The following is a 21,375-nucleotide window of genomic DNA, read 5'->3' as shown; positions in this document are numbered from 1 at the left end:
TCTATCTGCCCCCTCAAACTGACTCATCCCAATCTTTTCCCAGAAAACTGAAGGGCATGCTTCCCTCTTCCTCCCACAACTAAAGGGAACTGATCCCACCTCTTCCTTCAAACTGGGTGGAATCTATTCTCACTTCTTGCTCCAAATTGAAGGGACCCCCTCTCACTGCTTTCCCTAAATGAGGAAACCACAGGCACTCATCCCTCAAATGGAAGGGATGAAGGCCATCTTGTCCCTCAACTGAGAGATACCTGGACGGCCACTATCTAAAGAAACTTCTGCCCCATCTGCCCTAACACCCCTCAAAGAGAACGCAGCCTCACTACCCCCAGACCAAAGCAAGCCTCCCCGCCTTCTGCGCGTTCTCGAAGGCGGGGCGCGAGCTCGGCTTTTCCCGCCCTCCTGGCCAGTGAACTAACGGGATTCCCATTGGGCCCTGTGAGTGGCTAGCGCCGGCCCCGCCTCCGGCAGTGGTTACCTCCTCGCTAGCACTCGGGGACTAATCTTGGCTCCACCCCCCTCCTCGGCCCCGCCTCCGTCTGGCCCCGCCCCTCCAGCCGCGTCCGGTCCGGCCCGGCCCGCACAGCGGAGCTACAGTGTGCTTTGAGTAGAAGCTGCACTGGGGCCGGGACTCGGAGGCGCGCTGCGCTAGCCGGCCGCGGAGCCATGGCGGGCGGGGAAGACCGCGGGGACGGAGAGCCAGTATCAGTGGTGACCGTGAGGGTGCAGTACCTGGAAGACACCGACCCCTTCGCATGTGCCAACTTCCCGGAGCCGCGCCGGGCCCCGACCTGCAGCCTGGACGGGGCGCTGCCCTTGGGCGCGCAGATACCCGCGGTGCACCGCCTGCTGGGAGCGCCGCTCAAGGTGAGGGGGGCCGGAGAAAGGTTGGGGCGATCGGGGGTTCAGGGTGGGCGCCATGAAAGCTGGTGGGAGGTGCCCCGCGGGAAGATGCTGGAGCGAGTGTTCTCCTCCGGAAAAGTCTTGGGCTGGGGTCCCAGGGTCCACTCTGCCCCGCCTGCGGGGGAGTCCCCTCTCAAGTTGAGGGGAAACTGAAGAGGGGTGTCAGGAACTTGGCTCCGCCATTCTGATTGCCCTTCGAACTAGGCGCACCTGGGGAGGTGCTCGAGTTCCGCTCGCCGTCCGTCTGCCAGGGTGGCTTCCCTGCTCAGGGTGACGGTAGCCGCTTGGGCTGTAGCGGACCCTGGAGGCGGAGCTGGGGAGGGACCAGCTTCCACCTGCTTCAGGTGAGGTGGGGGCGGGACCACGAGGAGAGGCGGGCCCGAGGCGGGCTACTAGAGGTGGCAGAGGTTTCCTGCGGTGTCAGGAAGCTGGATTGGGGCTTGACCCTGTAGGTCAATGGGAGCATGGGAGTGCCGGCCAGGAAGAGACTTCACGGGGTGAGGGGAGTCCCCGCGAAGCGGTCTGGCCCGGGATCCGCAGAGCGCAGAAGGCTGCACGGGTGGAAAAGCCCTTTGAGTCACCGCTCCCGCCCCCACCCCCGGACACTCGCCGCCCATCTGCCCGCGCCTGGAAGTGAGAGGCAGGGCCGGGCTAATTTTAAACCGCCGGCCTGCCCTACTTTGCTGCAGCCCCGAAGCCGACTTGTGCACAGTGCGGAAAGAGGCCTTTTTCCAGATGGCCAGCCTACCTCCTCACCCCTCCCTCTCGCCGCCGTCAGCCCCCAGCAAGCAGCCCTTTCCGGCGCGCTGTTTCCGGGCCAGGACTCTGGAAGGCGCACTACCACCCCCACAGGCTCCCCACCAGCCCGGCCGCCTCCAGTGCTGGGGAAGAGGAGAGAGTCGCGGTGGGTGCCCTCCCCTGCTCCCAGCCTCAGCTGGGCGCCGAGTTGAGTAAACTTGCCCTTTGGGCCTGGGGTCTCCCCTGGAATGTGCCCCGGGCCCCCAGCCTGCATTCCTCGCGCTGCGGCCAGCCCCGCCTCTGAGCGCTGGCGGGAGGGGTGGTGAGACTATTGGCCTGGGGAGTGGCACGTGTCCAGGCCAGAACCCCGGCTTCAAGGCCATGGCTGGAAGGATGCAGCACACTGCTCACCGCCAGAGTTTTGACGCAGCAAAACAGAGTTTTGACGCAGCCCCCGCTTGTCCTGCCCTATTCAAAGGGTCAAATTGAGGTGTGCCTGGAAGAAGCGTGTGCAGCTGGAGGCCACCTCCCATTCAGGATGGGGGCTGGGAAGACAGGAGTGCTGAACTAAGACTGGTTCCCGCTTCCAGGCTCCTAAAGTCTGGGTCCTGAAATAAGGGTGCGGCACTACAGAAAATATTGTATTCCTCTCATCCTGCAACTCAAGGATTGGATCTAGCCCTGACACCACCCCCCCGATATTTTTTTTTTTAAGACGGATTCTGGCTCTGTCTCCCAGGCTGGAGTACAGTGGGGCTATCTTGGCTCACTGCAACCTCCACCTCCCGGGTTCTAGCAATTCTCGTGCCTCAGCCTTCCAAATAGCTGGGATTACAGGTGTGCGCCACCACACCCAGCTAATTTTTGTATTTTTAGTAGAGACAGGGTTTCTCCGTGTTGGCCAGCCTGGTCTCAAACTCCTAACCTCAGGTGATCTGCCTGCCTAAGCCTCCCAAAGTGCTGGGATTACAGGCTTGAGCCACCGTGCCTGGCCCCTTGACATACCTATTCCCAACTAGGGGCAAGCCTGGGAAGTCAGCTGCAAGAAAGAGGCTCAGAACCACTCCTTCTATCTCCCTCTCATGGGACCTGTGTCCCCACCCAACCCCACCAGGTGCTCTGCTCTGTGTTCCCTGCTCCTTAGCTGAGGACACTACTGAGCTCCAGTGGAGAATATAAGTTCCTCATCCCCAATGCAGTCCTTCCTGGTCTCCCTGATTTCATGTTCTCCCACCTGGAGTACCTGAGGACTGCCTCCCCTCCCCCACTTGGATACGGAGGTGGCACACTAGGTTACCACAATGCCAGAAGCCAGGACTCCCTGGGGCTAGCAACTCTGCCAGGAATGGTCAGATGCACTGTGATGTGTTCAACCCAAATATAAACTATGACCACAGCCCCAGAATAGAAGGCTGGAGGAACAGGGGCTGAGAATAGGGCAGGGACAGGGACATCAGAGAGCTGAGCGAGGGGGAGCAGGGCCCCTCCTTGCAGGAAATGTCAACAGCTGGTTCCTCCCGTAGTCCTATAAGTGGGTGCCCCAGAGTCACAGACATGACTCAGGCCTGTCTTGCTGGCCCTCTAGAGGGAAGAGGTGGCCCAGAAACTGGGGCATCCCTGTCCCAAGCTGTAGGGCAGAAATAAGAGGAAGGGGTTCTCTACTCATTGCTTCATCCTATGTACAGTTGTCCAGCAGAGGACAGGACACAGCCAAGTGGCCTCTGTCCTCCTCTCGGTACTGGCCCTGGGCACTGGCCCTGATCATCCCAGATGACCCCCCTCCCTGGGGATGTACAGAGGCCAGCCTTCTTTCTCCCTGGGGCTCCACCCACACACCCCACTGGGCCAAGCTTAGCCCCTAGAGTTCCCCTGGGGGCTTCCTTTTTAAAGAGCTTTCAGATCTCAGAAAGCCTTGCTCATTTCCTCCTAGACTAGGAGGAAGCTCCTGGCCACAGCCTCTGACTCATCTCCTGGCCCTGGTTGGTAGAAGGGAGCTTGACAGTGCCTTGAGCCGGGCCTAGTGTCCCCGGGAGAAATCAGAAGTGCCTTCCTCCCCTCCAAAATATTCCCCCAGCCCAGGGACCTGCCTTTGCCCCAGGGGAGAATGTGTCCCTCTGGCCTTGTATCTCGTCCCTAATCTAGAGCCTCCCAGTTCTACCCTCCCTTCTGGGAAGTGTCTCAGGAGCCTCTCCCTGATACCCAAGGCCCTACCACACCTGGTATAGCACTGACTTCTCCCTGAGCTCCGGGTAGGGGGACCTGGGGTGCTTTTCTGACTCTGCTGCAAAGGCCAGGAAAGCCCTCTCCTCCTGTCAGTGGGGATAGCCCTAGAAATCTGGTCATTACTAGCAACTTTGTTTCCCTAGCTATGGCTAAAAATCAGAGTAGGACAGGGGTAGCTCTGTCCTGGAATGTTTCCTGACCCTACCCCAACCCACTCTAGCCTCTTTACATCTCAGGAGCCTTTGGGAGACTGTAGAAAATTGAGGTGTGGGGATGAGTCCTGGTCTCCTCCTAGCCTCCCCTGGGGCTGGTCTATCCATTCTGCTGGTCGTTCTGGAACAGAGTGGCTGAGCTGTAGACTGGTGAGGGACACTGACACCTAGGTCCTGGCAGAGGTAGATACTATTATCCTAGCTTGTACGGGGTGCGTGTGTCTATTGATGTTCCCTTACTGGAACTGGGAGGACCAGTTTGGGGTATTTGCAGAGTCCAGAAAACTAAGGATGTCTTCAGCTCTTGGCAATCCTCCTGGCCCCAGCCCTCACTCCACCTCCCCTCGAGGTTCCTTGGAGCATTTCCAGGGCCCATCCGCCCAAGATTTGGTCAATTAGCCCTGGCTCCTGGCTGTGCACCCTGGGGCAATGCGCTGATTTTCTGATTCTTGGTTTCCCTATCTGTAAAAGGATTATTGGTAGAATCAAATTAAATAGGCAGCTCAGGCTGGGCATGGTGGCTCATGCCTGTAATCTCAGCACTTTGGGAAGCCAAGGCCAGAGGATTGCTTGAGGCCAGGAGTTCAAGAACACTGTGGGTGATATAGTGAGATCCTATTTCTATTAAAAAAAGAAAAGAAAAGAAAAGAAAGAGGCAGCCTGGTGCCTGGCACAGAGGAAGCATAAGAAAAGATAACAAAAGTGTATTTCCCTCCCCAAGGCCCATCCTTGTCATCTCATTCAGGAAGTCACACTCTAGTTGGAGACCTGCGATAACAGGAAAGGAGGGTCTTCAGAACACAGGGTCCTGTGTTTATAGGAAAGGAGACAAAAGAGGCAGTTAACCAATTATTTTCTAAAACGGAAGCCCTTCAGCCTATAATCCTGCCTCTTTTCCATCTTCCCTGTACCTTGTTCTGGTATGTTCAGTCTTACCTGATTACACTGTTATTAAAAATATTGGGTAAGACAGTCTAAAGAAACAAGCGGGAAAAATGTATATATATATAATATATAATAGATATATGTAATAGATGTCTAGATATATATATAATAGATATATAGCTATATATATAAATTATCAATATCTATAGACGTCTATATATTATAGATCTGTATCTATATATTATACATAGGTAGATAGATATCTAGAAAGAGAGAGAGAAGTAGACGCCATGGTCCCCTGGGCCGGCATATAAAACCATACATAACCAGTTGGTTTTGGGCTGCCAGAAAAGCCTGAGCCTAGAGAGTCAAGAGAATGGTGGGCTGGAGGCCAACGTGAGAAGCTGGGCCTGGGAAGAATGGGGGAAAGACTCTACCCCAAGACAGAGACCAGAGAAATGAGGAAGACAAGAGCCAGGAAGGTGTCAGGGATGTGGGCCCATACTACGTGCTGACCTTAAGCCCTGTCAGCAAGGACCAGGGTTTGGGCTTATTCAGGCCTGGCCCAGCCCCAGGGTGTGAGAAACAAGGCCCAGAGGTTTGGCTCTCTCAGAAGGGTGACCTCAGGAAGGGGCCAGGGGTGTGAGGGACAAGTGCCATCCTGCTGGCAGGAAGTCTCCTGCTCTTTGCTGCTTGCCTGACTCTAGCCTACCACCCCACACTTCCACCCAGGACAGACAGCTGGGGGTGGGGAGATACTGTCCTGGAAGGCACTGGACTGCCTGTTTCCCTGGACCTTCTCCCCAGAAATAGGGCCCTGGCAGGATTGGACAGGTGAAGTGGCTGAGGAGGCTAGAGAATGTGGACCATTGGCCGGGCACAGTGGCTCACACTTGTAATTCCAGCACTTTGAGAGGCAGAGGCAAGCGGATCACTTGAGGTCAGGAGTTCAAGATCAGCCTGGATGACATGCCGAAACCCCGCCTCTACTAAAAATACAAAAATTAGCCAGGCATGGTGATGCACATCTGTAACCCTAGCTACTTGGGAGGCTGAGGTAGGAGAATCGCTTGAACCCAGGAGGCGGAGGTTGCAGTGAGCCGAGATCACACACCACTACACTCCAGCTTAGGAGGCAGAGCAAGACTCCATATCAAAAAAAAAAAAAAAAAAGAAGGTGGACCATTTAACCTTCAGGACCCTTCCCCAAATGGATGCAGGTGTCCTGGAATGAGAGGGATATTCTCTGCTCTCTTGGGATTACAGCATGCAAGGAAGCAGGACAGCATGGTATGCCTGACCTTTCTGGGTCTGTGCTGCTTTGGCCTGTGTTGGCCAGTGCATACCTGACCTTATACCTGGGTGTGTAAGCAGTTACCAGGTGTAACATGTTTTCCCTTCCTGTTTATCTTTATAGCACTCTGCCCCTCCCCTTTCTTAGCACCCATGAAAGTTGTGATTCCACATTCATTTGTGAGCTTTTTCTTTTTTTTTTTTTTTTTTTGAGACAGAGTCTCGCTGTCGCCCAGGCTGGAGTGCAGTGGCGCGATCTCGGCTCACTGCAGGCTCCGACCCCCGGGGTTCACGCCATTCTCCTGCCTCAGCCTCCCAAGTAGCTGGGACTACAGGTGCCCGCCACCTCGCCCGGCTAATTTTTTGTATTTTTAGTAGAGACGGGGTTTCACTGTGTTAGCCAGGAGGGTCTCGATCTCCTGACCTCGTGATCCGCCCGCCTCGGCCTCCCAAAGTGCTGGGATTACAGGCGTGAGCCACCGTGCCCGGCCGTGAGCTTTTTCTGACTCAAGTCTGTCTGTCTTCCCGAATGCCCCACTGGGCTGGAAGGAAGGGAAGGCAGAGGCAGTATCTGATTCCTCCTAGGTCCTCTGCATCTGAAACCAGCCTGGTCATGAATGTTCAAAGAATGAGCTGTTCTATATGTGTGTGATTCGAGGGGATCCCTGACGGGGGGTGGCTCTGGGGTAGGTGTGTTCTTCTAGGGTCCCAGAATCTTCCAGGCCAAGGGAGGGAGATGTGGCTGTGCCTGAATGGGGGTAGGGTGGTAGGCTGCTGAGTCACCGTGTGGGAAGAGATCAGGAGGAATGTGGGTTGCCCTCAGCTGAGTTGGCCCTGGACAAGATACCCCAGCCCTCAGGCCTTGCTGCCCCTTCTCAGGCCTGTTCCCAGTAGGCCCTGGAGAAGATGACTCTGCTCCCAGGGAGGGGAAAGTGGCCAGGCCCGCCCAAGGCACCCTGGGGAGGGCAGGCAGCCAGGCAGGAAGTGGGACAGAGAACACGCTGGAGTGTTTGTCCTATGTCCCAGGTCCCAGGCGGGGGTGGGGGGGTCATCCAAGGGCCCCACAGGCTAAACTGTGGGGAAGGAGCCAGGTCAGGCTCCGAGGCAGGAGCAAGGGGTGCTAAACGGAGGTGGGGGTTGGGGCAGGAGCTGGACTCCCTTTTTCTTCAGGGGACCAAGGCCAGTTGGAAGCCCTTGGGTAGGGTCCAGAAGAGGGCAGGGCAGACCAAACAGCAGGACAAAAGTTGGAATTGACATGCCCAGTAAGATGGAGACCAGAATACCCCCTGCCTCTCCAGAGGTGGGCTCTCCCTGGGCCAAGGCATCTCAAGGGCCAGAGCCACTTAAGTCAAGGAGACTTTGCTGAACCTGCATACCTGCACTGTGCAACGCGGGGAGGTGTCTGGGAGAGGTAGAGTGCCACCCTCCGACTCACAAGAGTCACCTCCCTCAGGCTTCTCTACAGGCACTTCTCAAGGGGCTAAGTGCCATGCCCTGTGGTGGGGGAGGAGAGCCCGGGGAGGGAAACATGGACACGTGGATGGAGCATGTGCCTGCTTGTTACAAAGGCAGGCTTTGGGGTCCTACTGTAGACTGAGTCAGACTCTAAAGTGTTTTGTTTTGTTTTGTTTTTTGAGATGGAGTCTCACTCTGTCTCCCAGGCTAGAATGCAATGACATGATCTCGGCTCACTGCAACGTCTGCCTCCTGGATTCAAGCAATTCTCCTGCCTCAGCCTCCCCAGCAGTAGCTGGGATTACAGGCACCTGCCATCATGCCTGGCTTATTTTTGTATTTTTGTAGAGACGGGGTTTCACCATGTTGGCCAGGCTGGTCTAGAACTCCTGACCTTAGGTGATCCACCCTCCTCAGCCTCCCAAAGTGCTGATATTACAGGCGTGAGCCACCACACCTGGCCTAAAGTTTGTTTTTTAATAGGCCCCTTGGGTGTCTCTGAGGTCCAGCTAGGACCATTGTAACTGTAGCCCACTTTGGGGGAGGGCAAAGACCCTGAAATCTGGTGGGACTGGGAAGTCTATGGATCAGACTCTGTCTTCACCCTCTTACTCACCGAGACACAAACACACACAGACACACTCTCCCGGGTGGGTTTGCACCTCCCAGCCATCTTAACACTTTCTCTCTGGGGCTTAATGCTTTGTGACTACAGCTTATCACCCCATAGGGCTGTGAGCTTCCTCGAAGGCAGGAACTGCCTCCTATCTTCTCTTCATTCCCCTTCCTCATCTGTGTTTATTAGCTCAACAAGTCCTAGTGAGTGCTTACTGTGTGTCGGGTGCTATGCCAGGCTCTATAGATACAGCAGGGAGCAAGACAGATGGAGTGCCTGAAAGCAGAGAATGCAGCTAGAGGAGACCAATGGCTCGGATATTAGAATGCTGTGTGGAAGGTCTCGGAGGGGAGCATACACACAGGGTGGAGTGGGTTGCATAGCAACCTAAAGAATATGTAGGTATCAGCCAGGAGAGGAGATGGTACAAACAAAGGCCAAGAAAGCCTGGTGCCTGACACAGACGGGCTTTGCACATAGTAGGCGCTTGAGAAGCAACCGCTGAAGGAATGCACGGCTGTAGTGCAGACCCTGTGTCTCTCTGCCACCCCTCAAGTGGTAGGTAAGAGGTCAGGGGTCTTCACACATTCCCCTGCCACCTCTTCCTCAGTCTCACAGCTGTTCCCTTTGCCCCCAGTTGGAGGATTGTGCTCTGCAAGTGTCTCCCTCTGGATACTACCTGGACCCCGAGCTGTCCCTGGAAGAGCAGCGGGAGATGCTGGAGGGCTTCTATGAAGAGATCAGGTCAGAACTAATGGGGCCAGGGAGGCAAGGTTACCCCCACCCTTGCCAGGGGCTGGCTCAAATGTCAGCAGCTGAGACACTCGATCACTAGCCTGGGCCATGGGTCACCTCCTGCCCCAGGGAAGTGTGCCAGGGGAATTCTAGAGCCTGGCCAGTGTTACCTGCTGCCCAAGGTGGGAGTCAGGGGCTCTCCCACATACCTGAGATACATGTGTTTGCACCAACCCCCTCTTGTCCGACCAACCCTTGGGTCCTTGGAGGAGCAGCTGGGAGGAACAAGCTGGGCTGGGGCTGGCATGGGGAGGTCTTTGGCTCCCTTGGCTTGTGGGGAGGAATGCTGAGGGATGGGCTGGGAGCTGCTGACAGAGATCCTTGATTCCAGCAAAGGGCGGAAGCCCACGCTGATCCTTCGGACCCAGCTCTCTGTGAGGGTCAACGCTATCTTGGGTGAGTGTGTGAGGGCATCCGTGTCCAGCAGCACCTCCTCCCCATAGCCCAGTTGGCTCACCTTCAGGCCTGTGCTGAACAGTGAGCAAAGTAGGTTTAGCTGGATGTGCTCCTTCCTCTCCCTATCCTGACCTCTCCTTCCAGGGCCAGGGTGGGAGTGGAGGGGGATTCAAGAATGTTAGAACAGACCAGGCGTCATAGCTCATGCCTGCAATGCCAGTGTTTTGAGAGGTCAAGGTGGGAGAACTGCTTGAGGCTAGGAGTTTGAGGCTACAGTGAGCTATGACTGTGCCACTGCACTCCACACTCCAGCCTGAGTGACAGAGTGAGACCCTGTCTCTTAGACCAAAACATATATATATAAAAGACTATTCTTTGGTGGAGAGTTGTGGTTGTATCCAAGTAGAGGAAGACAGTGAGTGTGTCCCATTGAGGGTTTTATACCCTACCTTTTACAGAAAAGCTGTATAGCTCCAGTGGTCCTGAGCTCCGCCGCTCCCTCTTCTCACTGAAGCAGATCTTCCAGGTGAGGCCCTGCAGTGGGATGGGGGTAAGTGTGTAGCCCAAGCCTCCCTAAACTCCCCCATGGTGCTTCCAGGAGGACAAAGACCTGGTGCCTGAATTCGTGCATTCAGAGGGGCTGAGCTGCCTGATCCGTGTGGGTGCTGCTGCTGACCACAACTACCAGAGCTACATCCTTAGAGGTCAGCCCCGCCCCTCTCCCATGACCTCTGCTCCAGTGACCCTCGCTGACTCTGCCCATCCCTGTGTCCCCAGCGCTCGGCCAGCTGATGCTCTTTGTGGATGGAATGCTAGGGGTGGTGGCCCACAGTGAGACTATTCAGTGGCTGTACACATTGTGTGCCAGCCTGGTAAGTGGCTCTCCACCCAGCCTTATACCCTTTGCGTATTGCTTCTCTCTGGGCCTCAGTTTCCTGTTCTGCAAAGTGGGCTGGAAGGGAGTAAGTCTGAGGCCTCTCTAAGCCTATAAGGCACTTCAGTGCCTGGGCCTAGGGCCAGGGTCATTCTGCCTAGATTCTCTCTGGGTCCAGCCCCAGCAACCCTTCCCCTTCCCCAGCAACAGCTGGCACAGGTCTGGCCTAAGCCCCACTCATATGTGCTGACCTCTCTCCTCAGTCCCGCTTGGTGGTGAAGACAGCCCTGAAGCTGCTGTTGGTGTTTGTAGAATACTCCGAAAACAACGCACCGCTGTTCATCCGTGCAGTGAACTCTGTGGCCAGCACCACCGGTCAGAGACTGTCCCTTTCTCCCCCACCGCTCAGAGCCCTCTCTCCTACCTGTCCCCCCATGACTGCTCCACTTTCTGTGTGGTAGGTGCTCCTCCCTGGGCCAATTTTGTGTCCATCCTGGAGGAGAAGAATGGCGCTGACCCTGAGTTGTTGGTGTACACGGTCACCCTCATCAACAAGGTGTGTCCAAGGACTGGGTGCCAGCTCTGGGATGCTCAGGCTCCTGACCTCCCCACCAACCTCAGCCTTGCCTTCTTATCCCCGCCCTCCAGACGCTGGCGGCGCTCCCGGACCAGGACTCCTTCTACGATTTGACGGATGCACTGGAGCAGCAGGGCATGGAAGCGCTGGTCCAGCGCCACCTGGGTACTGCAGGCACTGACGTCGACCTGCGCACGCAGCTTGTGCTCTACGAGGTGGGCCGGGCTCTACGCTCTGAGGGGGATTGGAAGGAGGGAAGAGAGAAGCGCAGTCCCCAGCGCCCCACCCCACCTGCATGCACGTTAACCACTTTCTTACATCCTGGTCCGCCTCTGCTAGAACGCCCTGAAATTGGAGGATGGAGACATCGAAGAAGTCCCAGGCGCCGGTGGGCGGCGAGAACGACGAAAGCCTTCTTCTGAGGAGGGCAAGAGGAGCCGCCGTTCTCTGGAAGGCGGGGGCTGCCCCGCGCGTGCCCCGGAACCTGGGTAAGTATGAGCCTCCGTAGATGGGGAAGGGTGGATCTACTAGGTATGGCCCAGTGAGCTGACAGGCCCTGACCCCAACCCCCTCAGGCCCCGCCCCACCGACAGCCCCCGCCTCCTCCACTGGGCCTGCCGTACCGACAGGCCCCACCTCCATCCCCGCAGGCCCCACCCCACTGACAGGCCCCGCCTCCAGCCTCTCAGGCCCCGCCCCACTGACAGCCCCTGCTTTCAGCCCCACAGGCCCCGCCTCACCGGTAGGCCCCACCTCTTCCACCGGCCCCGCCCTGCTGACAGGCCCCGCCTCCAGCACTGTGGGCCCTCCCTCCGGCCTCCAAGCTTCAGTGAACCTTTTTCCTACCATCTCTGTGGCACCCTCAGCTGACACCTCCAGCGAGAGGAGCATCTACAAGTAAGTAGGGAGACAGAGGCCACCCTGGAGTCCTCTCTCCCACTGTCCCTCTGCTTTGCGCCCCTCCATGGGCACTCAGCCTCCTCTGCCCAAACGCGTGCTTTCTCTCTCTCTTTCCAGACTTCACCAAACTGCTCCCGTTTGGTAAGTGACTGCCAGCGGGTGGGGTTCGGCTCTGACTGGATCTCCTCCTCCTGTGGTTTCCTTTGTCTCCTCTGACGTTCTGCCTGTCTTTGCCTCTTGTCATGTCTCCCGCCCCCTATCTGTCACTCCCTTGTTCTTCTGCCTCTGTCTCTTCCCCAGCACCCTGTCCTGCTCCACGTCAGTCTCTCTCCTCCACTTCCAGTTTCCTCGTGTCATACCTTCCCCCACTTCCCACTGCGGCTGGGAAGGAACCCCAATATCACTGCCTAGCTCTGTGTGGGTATGAGCAACCACGGAGCTGACACCACAGTTACCATCTCTTCCTCTCATCCCCCCTACCCAGGGCCCCTGAGAGCCCACCCGTCCCCCAGTCCCCTCCTGGGCAGGCCAGGCTGGAGTAAGTACAGAGGCTGGCCTGCCAGGCCTGCCATGTGCTCAGGGCTTCAGCATTGCTTCCCCCAGCAGGGGTTCCACGTACCTGATGCAACCAAAGCTGGGGGACTCAGGCTTATCCTCTCCCAGACATATGCCTCCTTGGTAACCCGAAGGCTAAGCACTGGGAACCAATTCACTGGGTTCACAGTGGTCCCTGTGCTTCAATAGCAACACCTTAGCAGCCAGAGATTGGGATGTGGACACCCAACTTGAGGCTCATTCTGCCATGTCTTCAGCTCAGAAGCGAGCAGGGAGGGGACCTAGGGTGCTGTGTGGTGTGTGGTGTCGGGGTGGAGGGATAACCTAAGGCTGAGGCAAAGGCAGGCACTGAGAGCTGACAGAGGCTGGAGGGGCCAGAAAAGAAACAATGGATTGCACCCATTATTTCAGCATAAACTGAGGGCCCACTGTTTACCACATCCTTTTTTATTTTTTATTTTTATTTTTTTTTGAGGCAGAGTCTTGCTCTGTCTCCAAGGCTGGAGTGCAGTGGTGCGATCTCAGCCCACTGCAAACTCTGCCTCCCAGGTTCAAGCCTCCCAAGTAGCTGGGATTATAGGCCTGCACCACGACACCCGGGTAATTTTTGTATTTTTAGTAGAGACAGGGTTTCACCATGTTAGCCAGGCTGGTCTTGAACTCCTGACTTCAAGTAATCCACCCACCTCTGCCTCCCAAAGTGCTGGGATTACAGGCGTGAGCCACCACACCTGGCCTGTTTACCAGGCCCTTTCCTGGGCATAGGCTCCCAGAAGCTACCAGACATGCCATGGGAGGGACAGCCTGATATGCCCATTGGGACAGCTATCCCCTTCCCCTGCTCTAAGAGTCCTTGTCTAGACTCAAGACACCAGCCTGGGCAACATAGCAAGATCTCATCTCTACAAAGAAATTTTTTAAAATTCGGCTGAGTGCATCATTCACACCTGTAATCCCAGCAATTCAGGAGGCTGAGGTGGGAGGATTGCTTGAGGCCAGGAATTCAAGGCCAGCCTGAACAACATAGTGAGACCCTGTCTCCTCAAAAAAATTAAAAAATCAGCTGTGCGTGGTGGCACATGTCTGTAGTCCTAGCCACTTGGGAGGCTGAGGGTCAAGCCCAGGAGGGTGAGGCTGCAGTGAGCTATGATCACACCACTGTACTCCAGCCTGGATGACTGACAGAGTGAGACCCTGTCTCTAAAAAACAACCAACCAAAAAAAATCAGGACAGTGAACATGAACGAGGTTGCAAGTTAGATGTTAAGTAGAATTTCTCCCTGTATTTTCACCTGGGAATGCTGGGTTGGTAGTAATCCTCCCCAGATGTGGAGGACTGAAGAGGGGCTGGCCTTGGGGGGCGTGGTTCTGGTCTGCTCAGCGCATGGACTGTTCCCCGTGTGTCTGTGTGTGCCTGCATTTGGGGGTGGTGTCCAGGGGCTCAGCAAGGCATATGCACCTGGGCTGGGGTGTGTCAGATGCTGTCACTGACAAGCACCTTCCCTCAGAGCCCGGTTCCTGGAGAATGTGGCGGCAGCAGAAACAGAGAAGCAGGTTGCACTGGCCCAGGGCCGGGCAGAGACACTGGCCGGGGCCATGCCCAATGAGGCGGATGGACACCCAGGTGAGTAGGTGGGTGAGCAGGCAGAGCCTGCCTGTTGCTTTGTTGCCCCACAGGGGCATGGCACTGACAGCTCCTTCCCTTTCTTTAGATGCCCGGCAACTCTGGGACTCCCTAGAGACAGCCCCTGCACCCAGAACACCCCAGAGCCCTGCCCCCTGTGTCCTGCTCCGGGCCCAGCGAAGCCTTGAGCCAGAGCCCAAGGAGCCACTGATACCAGCAAGCCCCAAGGCTGAGCCCATCTGGGAGCTCCCTACCCGTGCACCCAAGCTCTCTATTGGGGACCTGGACTTTTCAGATCTAGGGGAGGATGAAGACCAGGACATGCTGAATGTAGAGTCTGTGGAGGCTGGGAAAGAGGTCCCAGCTCCCTCACCCCCACTGCCTCTGCTCTTGGGAGTCCCCCCACCTCCCCCACCTCCACCTCCCCCACCCATCAAAGGCCCCTTCCCACCACCTCCACCTCTACCTCTGGCTGCCCCTCTTCCCCATTCAGTGCCTGACAGCTCAGCCCTCCCCACCAAGAGGAAGACAGTAAAACTTTTCTGGCGTGAGCTAAAGCTGGCTGGGGGCCATGGAGTCTCTGCAAGCCGCTTTGGGCCCTGCGCCACTCTCTGGGCTTCACTGGAGCCTGTCTCAGTGGACACTGCCCGGCTGGAACACCTCTTTGAGTCTCGTGCCAAAGAGGTGCTGCCCTCCAAGGTAAATCCACTCATCTGCAAAGTAGCCCTAAGGGAGGCTGGAGGGAATCAGAGCTTAAGGATCTGACCTGTTGGAGTTAGTCACTCACTTCCCACATGGGGAAACCAAGGCAAAGAAAGGAGTAGGAAATTGTCCAAGGTCTCCTAACAAGGGATCGGCAGTGCCCCAACTAGAATCTAAACGTGGCCGGGCATGGTGGCTCACGCCTGTAATCCAAGAGTTTGAGACCAGCCTGTGCAACATAGTAAGACCTTATCTCTACTAAAAGTTGGTCCGGGTGCAGTGGCTCATGCCTGTAATCCCAGGACTTTGGGAGGCCAAGGCAGGTGGATCATTTTGAGGTCAGGAGTTCGAGACCAGCCTGGTCAAACTGGCGAAACCCCGTCTCTACTAAAAATACAAAATTAGCCAGGCGTGGTGGCGGGCACGTGTAATCCCAGCTACTCGGGAGGCTGAGGCAGGAGAATCGCTTGAACCCGGGAGGTAGAGGTTGCAGTGAGTTGAGATCACGCCATTGTACTCCAGCCTGGGGGACGAGAGCAAGACTTCGTCTCAAAAATAACTAAATAAATAAAATAAAAATAAATGTTAAAAAAAAAATTGGCCGGGCATGGTGGCTCACCCCTGTAATCCCAGCACTTTGGGAGGCCAAGGCAGGCAGATCACTTGAGGCCAGGAGTTTGAGACCAGCCTGGCCAACATGGTGAAACCCCATCTCTAGTAAAAATATGAAAATTAGCTAGGCATGGTGGCTCATGCCTGCAATCCCAGCTACTTGGGAGGCTGAGGCAAGAAAATTGCTTGAACCTGGGAGGCGGAAAAAAAAAGTTAAAAAAAAAAATAGTTGGGTATGGTGGTACACACCTGTAATCCCAGCTACTTGGGAGGCTGAGGCAGGAAAATCCCAGAAGATAAGCTGCAGTGGGCTATGATGGCACCACTGCACTCCAGCCTAGGTGGTAGAGCCAGGCCCTGTCTCAAAAGAATCTAAGCTCATCCCCATGCCTTACACATCCCAGGTTGCCAGTTTGTCAGTTGTGGGACCATTTGGCAATCTAGAGGAGGGCCTTGGAGTACCCTCTGAGATTGCTGTCCCAGCTAGTCCCTTCCTCAGTCTTTTTTTTTTTGAGACGGAGTCTTGCTCAGTCACCCAGGCTGGAGTGCAGTGGCATGATCTCAGCTCACTGCAAGCTCTGCCTCTTGGGTTCACGCCATTCTCCTGCTTCAGCCTCCCGAGTAGCTGGGACTACAGGCGCCTGCCACCATGCCCAGCTAATTTTTTTTTGTAATTTTAGTAGAGACGGGGTTTCACCATGTTAGCCAGGATGGTCTCGATCTCCTGACCTCGTGATCCACCCGCCTTGGCCTCCCAAAGTGCTGGGATTACAGGCGTGAGCCACCGCGTCAGGCCCCCTTCCTCAGTCTTACACTGCCCTTCCCCCAACCATGCAGAAAGCTGGAGAGGGCCGCCGGACAATGACCACAGTGCTGGACCCCAAGCGCAGCAACGCCATCAACATTGGCCTAACCACACTGCCACCTGTGCATGTCATTAAGGCTGCCCTGCTCAACTTTGATGAATTTGCTGTCAGCAAGGATGGCATTGAGGTGGGGTCACCCAGCTATGGGTGCGGGGGGGAGGTCTGGCCTTCTCCTTTGGTAGATGGGCATTTCCTGTCCCTCCAGTGGTGGGCATGGGCTTGGCATTTCTGCAGGGCAGTCCCCAGACTCTGGGGCCTCCCCTAGATGACTGAGGGAGGGGTCAAGACCAATGCCTCAGGCCTCAGGCCTGCATTGAGGGGGCCATGTCAGGCTCTGGCTACATCCTCAGAAGCTACTGACCATGATGCCCACGGAGGAAGAGCAGCAGAAGATTGAGGAAGCCCAGCTGGCCAACCCTGACATACCCCTGGGCCCAGCCGAGAACTTCCTGATGACTCTTGCCTCCATTGGCGGCCTCGCTGCTCGTCTACAACTCTGGGCCTTCAAGCTGGACTATGACAGCATGGAGCGGGTACCTGGGTCATGGAGCGGGTACCTGGGTCTTGGAGTGGGACAGACAGTAGGGACAGGTAAGCATCATGACCATGTAGTCTGAGAGTCCCTGGTCTCCCATACCAGGAAATTGCTGAGCCACTGTTTGACCTGAAAGTGGGTATGGAACAGCTCGTACAGAATGCCACCTTCCGCTGCATCCTGGCTACCCTCCTAGCTGTGGGCAACTTCCTCAATGGCTCCCAGGTGAGTGAGAGTACATGGGGACTAGGGGGAGTCAGGGTTCTGGAGCTAACCAGGCCCAGGCTCAGAAAGGGTCCTTTCAGAGCAGCGGCTTTGAGCTGAGCTACCTGGAGAAGGTGTCGGAGGTGAAGGACACGGTGCGTCGACAATCACTGCTACACCACCTCTGCTCCCTAGTGCTCCAGACCCGGCCTGAGTCCTCCGACCTCTATTCAGAAATCCCTGCCCTGACTCGCTGTGCCAAGGTTAGCACCTGCCAGAATCAACCAAGGCCGGACGAGGCAGGAGCGCTGCTTCCTGGGCCTGGCTCCTCCCCCTTCTCCCCATTTGGGCTGCTGTGCCAGGGCTTGCTCCAGCCACCTGGGTGTGAGCTATGCCCTCTGCCAGAAATGCTCTTTCCTCTATTGGCCTAGCCACACCTACTCAGTCTTTGGGTCTGTTTAACTGCCACTTCCCCCAATATACCTTCTGTTCCCCATTCACATCAAATGGATTTATGTCTCTTGCACTAGTCTATGAGCTTTTGGATGTCTGTGTCCTTAGAGCCCAAGCTGGCCAGTCTGGCCCAGAGGCAGCCTCGGGCCGTGTCTTGTCTACAGGGTGTGGCGGGACAGTATGTGCACCCCCTTGCTTTCTCAGGTGGACTTTGAACAGCTGACTGAGAACCTGGGGCAGCTGGAGCGCCGGAGCCGGGCAGCCGAGGAGAGCCTGCGGAGCTTGGCCAAGCATGAGCTGGCCCCAGCCCTGCGTGCCCGCCTCACCCACTTCCTGGCCCAGTGTGCCCGCCGTGTTGCCATGCTGAGGATAGTGCACCGCCGTGTCTGCAATAGGTAGGGGCATGGACCCAAGAGAGGCAGGACGGCCACCACCCTCCCTCAGACAATAAGCAGGACTCACTGTCCCTCCCTACTCTGACCTGCCTAGGTTCCATGCCTTCCTGCTCTACCTGGGCTACACCCCGCAGGCGGCCCGTGAAGTGCGCATCACGCAGTTCTGCCACACGCTGCGGGAATTTGCGCTTGAGTATCGGACTTGCCGGGAACGAGTGCTACAGCAGCAGCAGAAGCGGGCCACATGCCGTGAGCGCAACAAGACCCGGGGACGCATGATCACTGAGGTGGGCGCCCTTCCAGGTCTCTTAGTCTTGACTGCCACCTCCTTGGTTTCCTTCACTCCTCCCAGTTCACCTTTCTTCTTTCTCCAGACAGAGAAGTTCTCAGGTGTGGCTGGGGAAGCCCCCAGCAACCCCTCTGTTCCAGTAGCAGTGAGCAGCGGGCCAGGCCGGGGAGATGCTGACAGTCATGCTAGTATGAAGAGTCTGCTGACCAGCAGGCCTGAGGACACCACACACAATCGCCGCAGCAGAGGTGAGGCCCATAGCTGCTGTAGGGAATGGGCTCTAGGGCCACCTTGGCCTGACTTTCCTATCTGGCCTTCCTCAGGCATGGTCCAGAGCAGCTCCCCAATCATGCCCACAGTGGGGCCCTCCACTGCATCCCCAGAAGAACCCCCAGGCTCCAGTTTACCCAGTGATACATCAGATGAGATCATGGACCTTCTGGTGCAGTCAGTGACCAAGAGCAGTCCTCGTGCCTTAGCTGCTAAGGAACGCAAGCGTTCCCGTGGCAACCGCAAGTCTTGTAAGTAACTCCCCACAATCCTACTGCCCACCTGAACCCCATCAACCCCCTCCAACCCTGCTCTGTCCCTGCAGTGAGACGGACGTTAAAGAGTGGGCTCGGAGATGACCTGGTGCAGGCACTGGGACTGAGCAAGGGTCCTGGCCTGGAGGTGTGAAGGTGCTGTATCCCGGATATCTATCTGGACCCTGGACTGCAGTGCAGGAGATGACAGAGTGAGGAGGGCCCCGAGCAGAATTCTGGCCCCAGAACTCCGTGCCCAGGAGCCATGCCTTGAGCAGTATTAGCTGTGTGTGTGTGCATGTGTGTGTGTGTGTGTGTGTGTGTGCGCATGCATATGCATGTGCATGTGTGTGAGCTCCTTGAACTCATGGAGCAAAATAAAATTTTCTTAGCTAATCCAACAGGTTTCTCTTCTTTCAGGGTCCCCACCAGGCTGGGTCTGTAGCAGGAGGGAAATCCCATAGGACCAGCTTTTCCTGCCTCATCCCTCATCACCCACACAGCCATCAGCCACATTCTAAGCCATTTATTCAACGACCCTATAGAGTATAAGTATACCCAATACCTCAGACTGCTTTTGGCCCCTGGACTAGACCCTCATTGCTCCAGGCATGGAGGGCTGTGCACCCTGACAGAGCCACCCAGGGCCAGCGGCCTGTGGCCACAATGTCAATGGCTATAACCGCTTCATCTGCCGCCGCTCCTGTCGGCGCTGCCGTTTCTCATTGTGCTCTGGTGCTGGGGTGCCACTGTCTGCAGTGAACCAGGGGCCCAGCACATTCACCCACAGGAGGTAAAGGGCCCGGCCCGGAGCCTACAAGAGAAACGGTAACTTGAAGCAAGGTGCAGGGAATAAAAGATGGGGAGGGTGAGATGCCCCTTCTTGGGAGCGCCCCCAGCCCACTTACCAGAAGCCAGAAGGACCAGACATAGAGAGAGAAGCAGCTGAGCACCTGCACGATGGCTGTCAGTAGGATCACATCCTTAAGGTGCCTGTGGATAGAAATAAAGCTGCCAAAGATGGCATATGGGCCCCAGTTCAACTCCCTTCCACCCTTTTCAAGTTGCAAGTAGCTGTGCTTCTTGGGCTGTCTGGGCCCCAGCCCTGGGGCCGCTCACCTGGGCTGGCGGTGGGGGACACTCACTCTGCCATGCCCTGCTCCATGTTGAGGTCCATGCCACCATCCATCAAGGCCCCATCCTCAGAGAACGCTGCTCGTGCCATCGAGCTCATAGAGTGGTAGCTGGCCCCATACACTGCCAGACTAAAGCCCAGGGCCAACTGCAGAGCAAGAATGAGGGTATCAAAGGCCAGCCACTGACCCTACGCACTCATCCACCTCCCAGGATGGAGACACTTACCCAGGCCCAAAATGAGGCAGATGAGTAAAAGAAGACCAACGTCACAAGGCAGTAAATGGCCTGCAAGCAATCACAGGATCAGGATGGGGTCAGAAGTTACCTCCAAACCATGGGTCTCCCTCAACTCTGACCAAGAATTAGGCCAGGCTGTGGGAGGAGCAAGGTTGTTCTTACAGGGTTGAAGAAAGGCCCTGCTCCCTGAATCCCAAATATCCACTCTCCTCTGACACCCAATTCAGCCCAGGAAAGAAGCCTTTGTGTACTTGGAGGTAGGAAGAGCTCTCAAATTCAGCTACGACTCACACCTTAATTTCCTTTGTGTTTTACTAGTCGGCAGTTTCTCTGTGCCCAGATCTCTCATTTCTTTTTGACTGGAGCTCTCTTCTAGAGCTTTTTCGGGTACCACTACTCCTCACCAAGCAGGGCTGAGGACTAGGGGACTGACTATAAGTGGGCATAGAAGCAAGGAGGCATGCACTTACATTGGCCCCCAGTATGATCCGCAGGTAGAATTTCAGGGTCTCTCTGTTCTCTTCAAATATCTGCTTCTTCCCTCTCGTGCCCACTTTGCCCTTGGGCTGCAGAGGAATGATGAAATGCCGTCAGGAGGCCACGGTCCTCCTCATTCTCCCCACCAGCCTGGTTAGCTATAGAGCTCCATCCGCAACTCAGCCAGGTCCCCGTAGTGCTGAAACCTAGCACAATTCCCGGGATGTCCACCCATCCTCCAGTCCATCCTGTCTAGGGCTGACGCCATCTCTCCAGCACCCGCAGCTAGGATCAATCGCCTCCTGCTCGCCCTGGAACAATTCAACCCTAAGCTAATACCGCCTCTGGATCCCGTTGTAGTCTGGCTTTAGGCTAACGACTCTTCCAAGGGTACACCTGAGCGGAGTTGAATGGTGCCTCTCTCAGGCCTCCGCTGGCGTGGTCCCGATCTGGGCTAACGCCCACCTCAGGTCACTTAGATCTCTGGCCTGCTCTGGTACTGATGCCCACCCCGCTCCGGCACTAGTCCTGGTATGGTCCTGCGCCGCCATCCCCCCAGCCCAGCTCTAGCACGGTCTGGCCAGGGGATGGCGCCCCCCTCTGGCCCACCCCATATCCCTTAATGTTCTTTCTCAGTTTTCACTCTCACAGCCCCTGGAGAGCTTTGCTGGTGCGGACTCCGCCCTACCCATCCTCCTTACCGCCATGGTGCGAGGCAAATACCCAGCCCGGGGAACAAGCGAGAGCGACCGAAACCGCAATCACCAAGCACCACATCGGCAGCTCATGCACTTCCGGCGCAGACCGAAGTCGTCAGCTTCTGGGACGGAAATAGGTCTCACTTCCTTCCCAAGCCCCGCCCCAAAGAGGCGAGACTACACTTCCCAGAAAGCCTTGC

The 21,375-nt window shown here is 56.4% G+C and overlaps 2 protein-coding genes and 1 long non-coding RNA gene across 5 annotated transcripts; 1 reads left to right on the top strand and 2 right to left on the bottom strand.

The window, feature by feature from the left end:
- Positions 1–54: 54 nt before the first annotated feature.
- FHOD1 (formin homology 2 domain containing 1) lies at positions 55–19,027 on the top strand. 3 transcript variants are annotated; one of them, XM_058441097.1, is made up of 23 exons: positions 658–867; positions 1,593–1,807; positions 8,963–9,069; positions 9,452–9,516; positions 9,975–10,042; positions 10,115–10,220; positions 10,294–10,388; positions 10,654–10,765; positions 10,852–10,946; positions 11,039–11,182; positions 11,307–11,455; positions 11,688–11,864; positions 13,931–14,046; positions 14,135–14,745; positions 16,198–16,353; positions 16,577–16,759; positions 16,867–16,986; positions 17,067–17,228; positions 17,623–17,813; positions 17,908–18,100; positions 18,188–18,350; positions 18,426–18,623; positions 18,698–19,019. In XM_058441097.1, exons 1-23 carry the CDS (start codon positions 756–758, stop codon positions 18,778–18,780), a joined length of 3,621 nt encoding a protein of 1,206 aa, XP_058297080.1. In that variant the 5' UTR covers positions 658–755; the 3' UTR covers positions 18,781–19,019. The 3 variants fall into 3 exon arrangements, with proteins under 3 accessions (XP_032013514.1, XP_058297080.1, XP_058297081.1); XM_032157623.2 differs by lacking the exon at positions 1,593–1,807 and having other exon boundaries at positions 55–867; positions 18,698–19,027; XM_058441098.1 differs by lacking the exon at positions 17,067–17,228.
- On the bottom strand, positions 4,765–10,051 carry LOC131383848 (uncharacterized). Its single transcript, XR_009214224.1, has 2 exons — positions 9,966–10,051; positions 4,765–4,884 (listed from the first exon to the last, which is right to left on the bottom strand). It is a non-coding gene; the product is annotated as an uncharacterized LOC131383848 (long non-coding RNA).
- A 110-nt stretch (positions 19,028–19,137) lies between the features above and the next one.
- TMEM208 (transmembrane protein 208) lies at positions 19,138–21,372 on the bottom strand. The gene is made up of 6 exons (XM_032157633.2): positions 21,179–21,372; positions 20,471–20,566; positions 19,989–20,048; positions 19,772–19,908; positions 19,535–19,619; positions 19,138–19,440 (listed from the first exon to the last, which is right to left on the bottom strand). Exons 1-6 carry the CDS (start codon positions 21,182–21,184, stop codon positions 19,303–19,305), a joined length of 522 nt encoding a protein of 173 aa, XP_032013524.1. The 5' UTR covers positions 21,185–21,372; the 3' UTR covers positions 19,138–19,302.
- Between the last annotated feature and the right edge of the window lie 3 nt (positions 21,373–21,375).

The sequence above is a fragment of the Hylobates moloch genome, unplaced genomic scaffold (genome assembly GCF_009828535.3).
Source record: "Hylobates moloch isolate HMO894 unplaced genomic scaffold, HMol_V3 SCAFFOLD_6, whole genome shotgun sequence".
Lineage (NCBI taxonomy): Eukaryota > Metazoa > Chordata > Mammalia > Primates > Hylobatidae > Hylobates > Hylobates moloch.
This window is presented reverse-complemented; position numbering and strand designations above follow the sequence as displayed.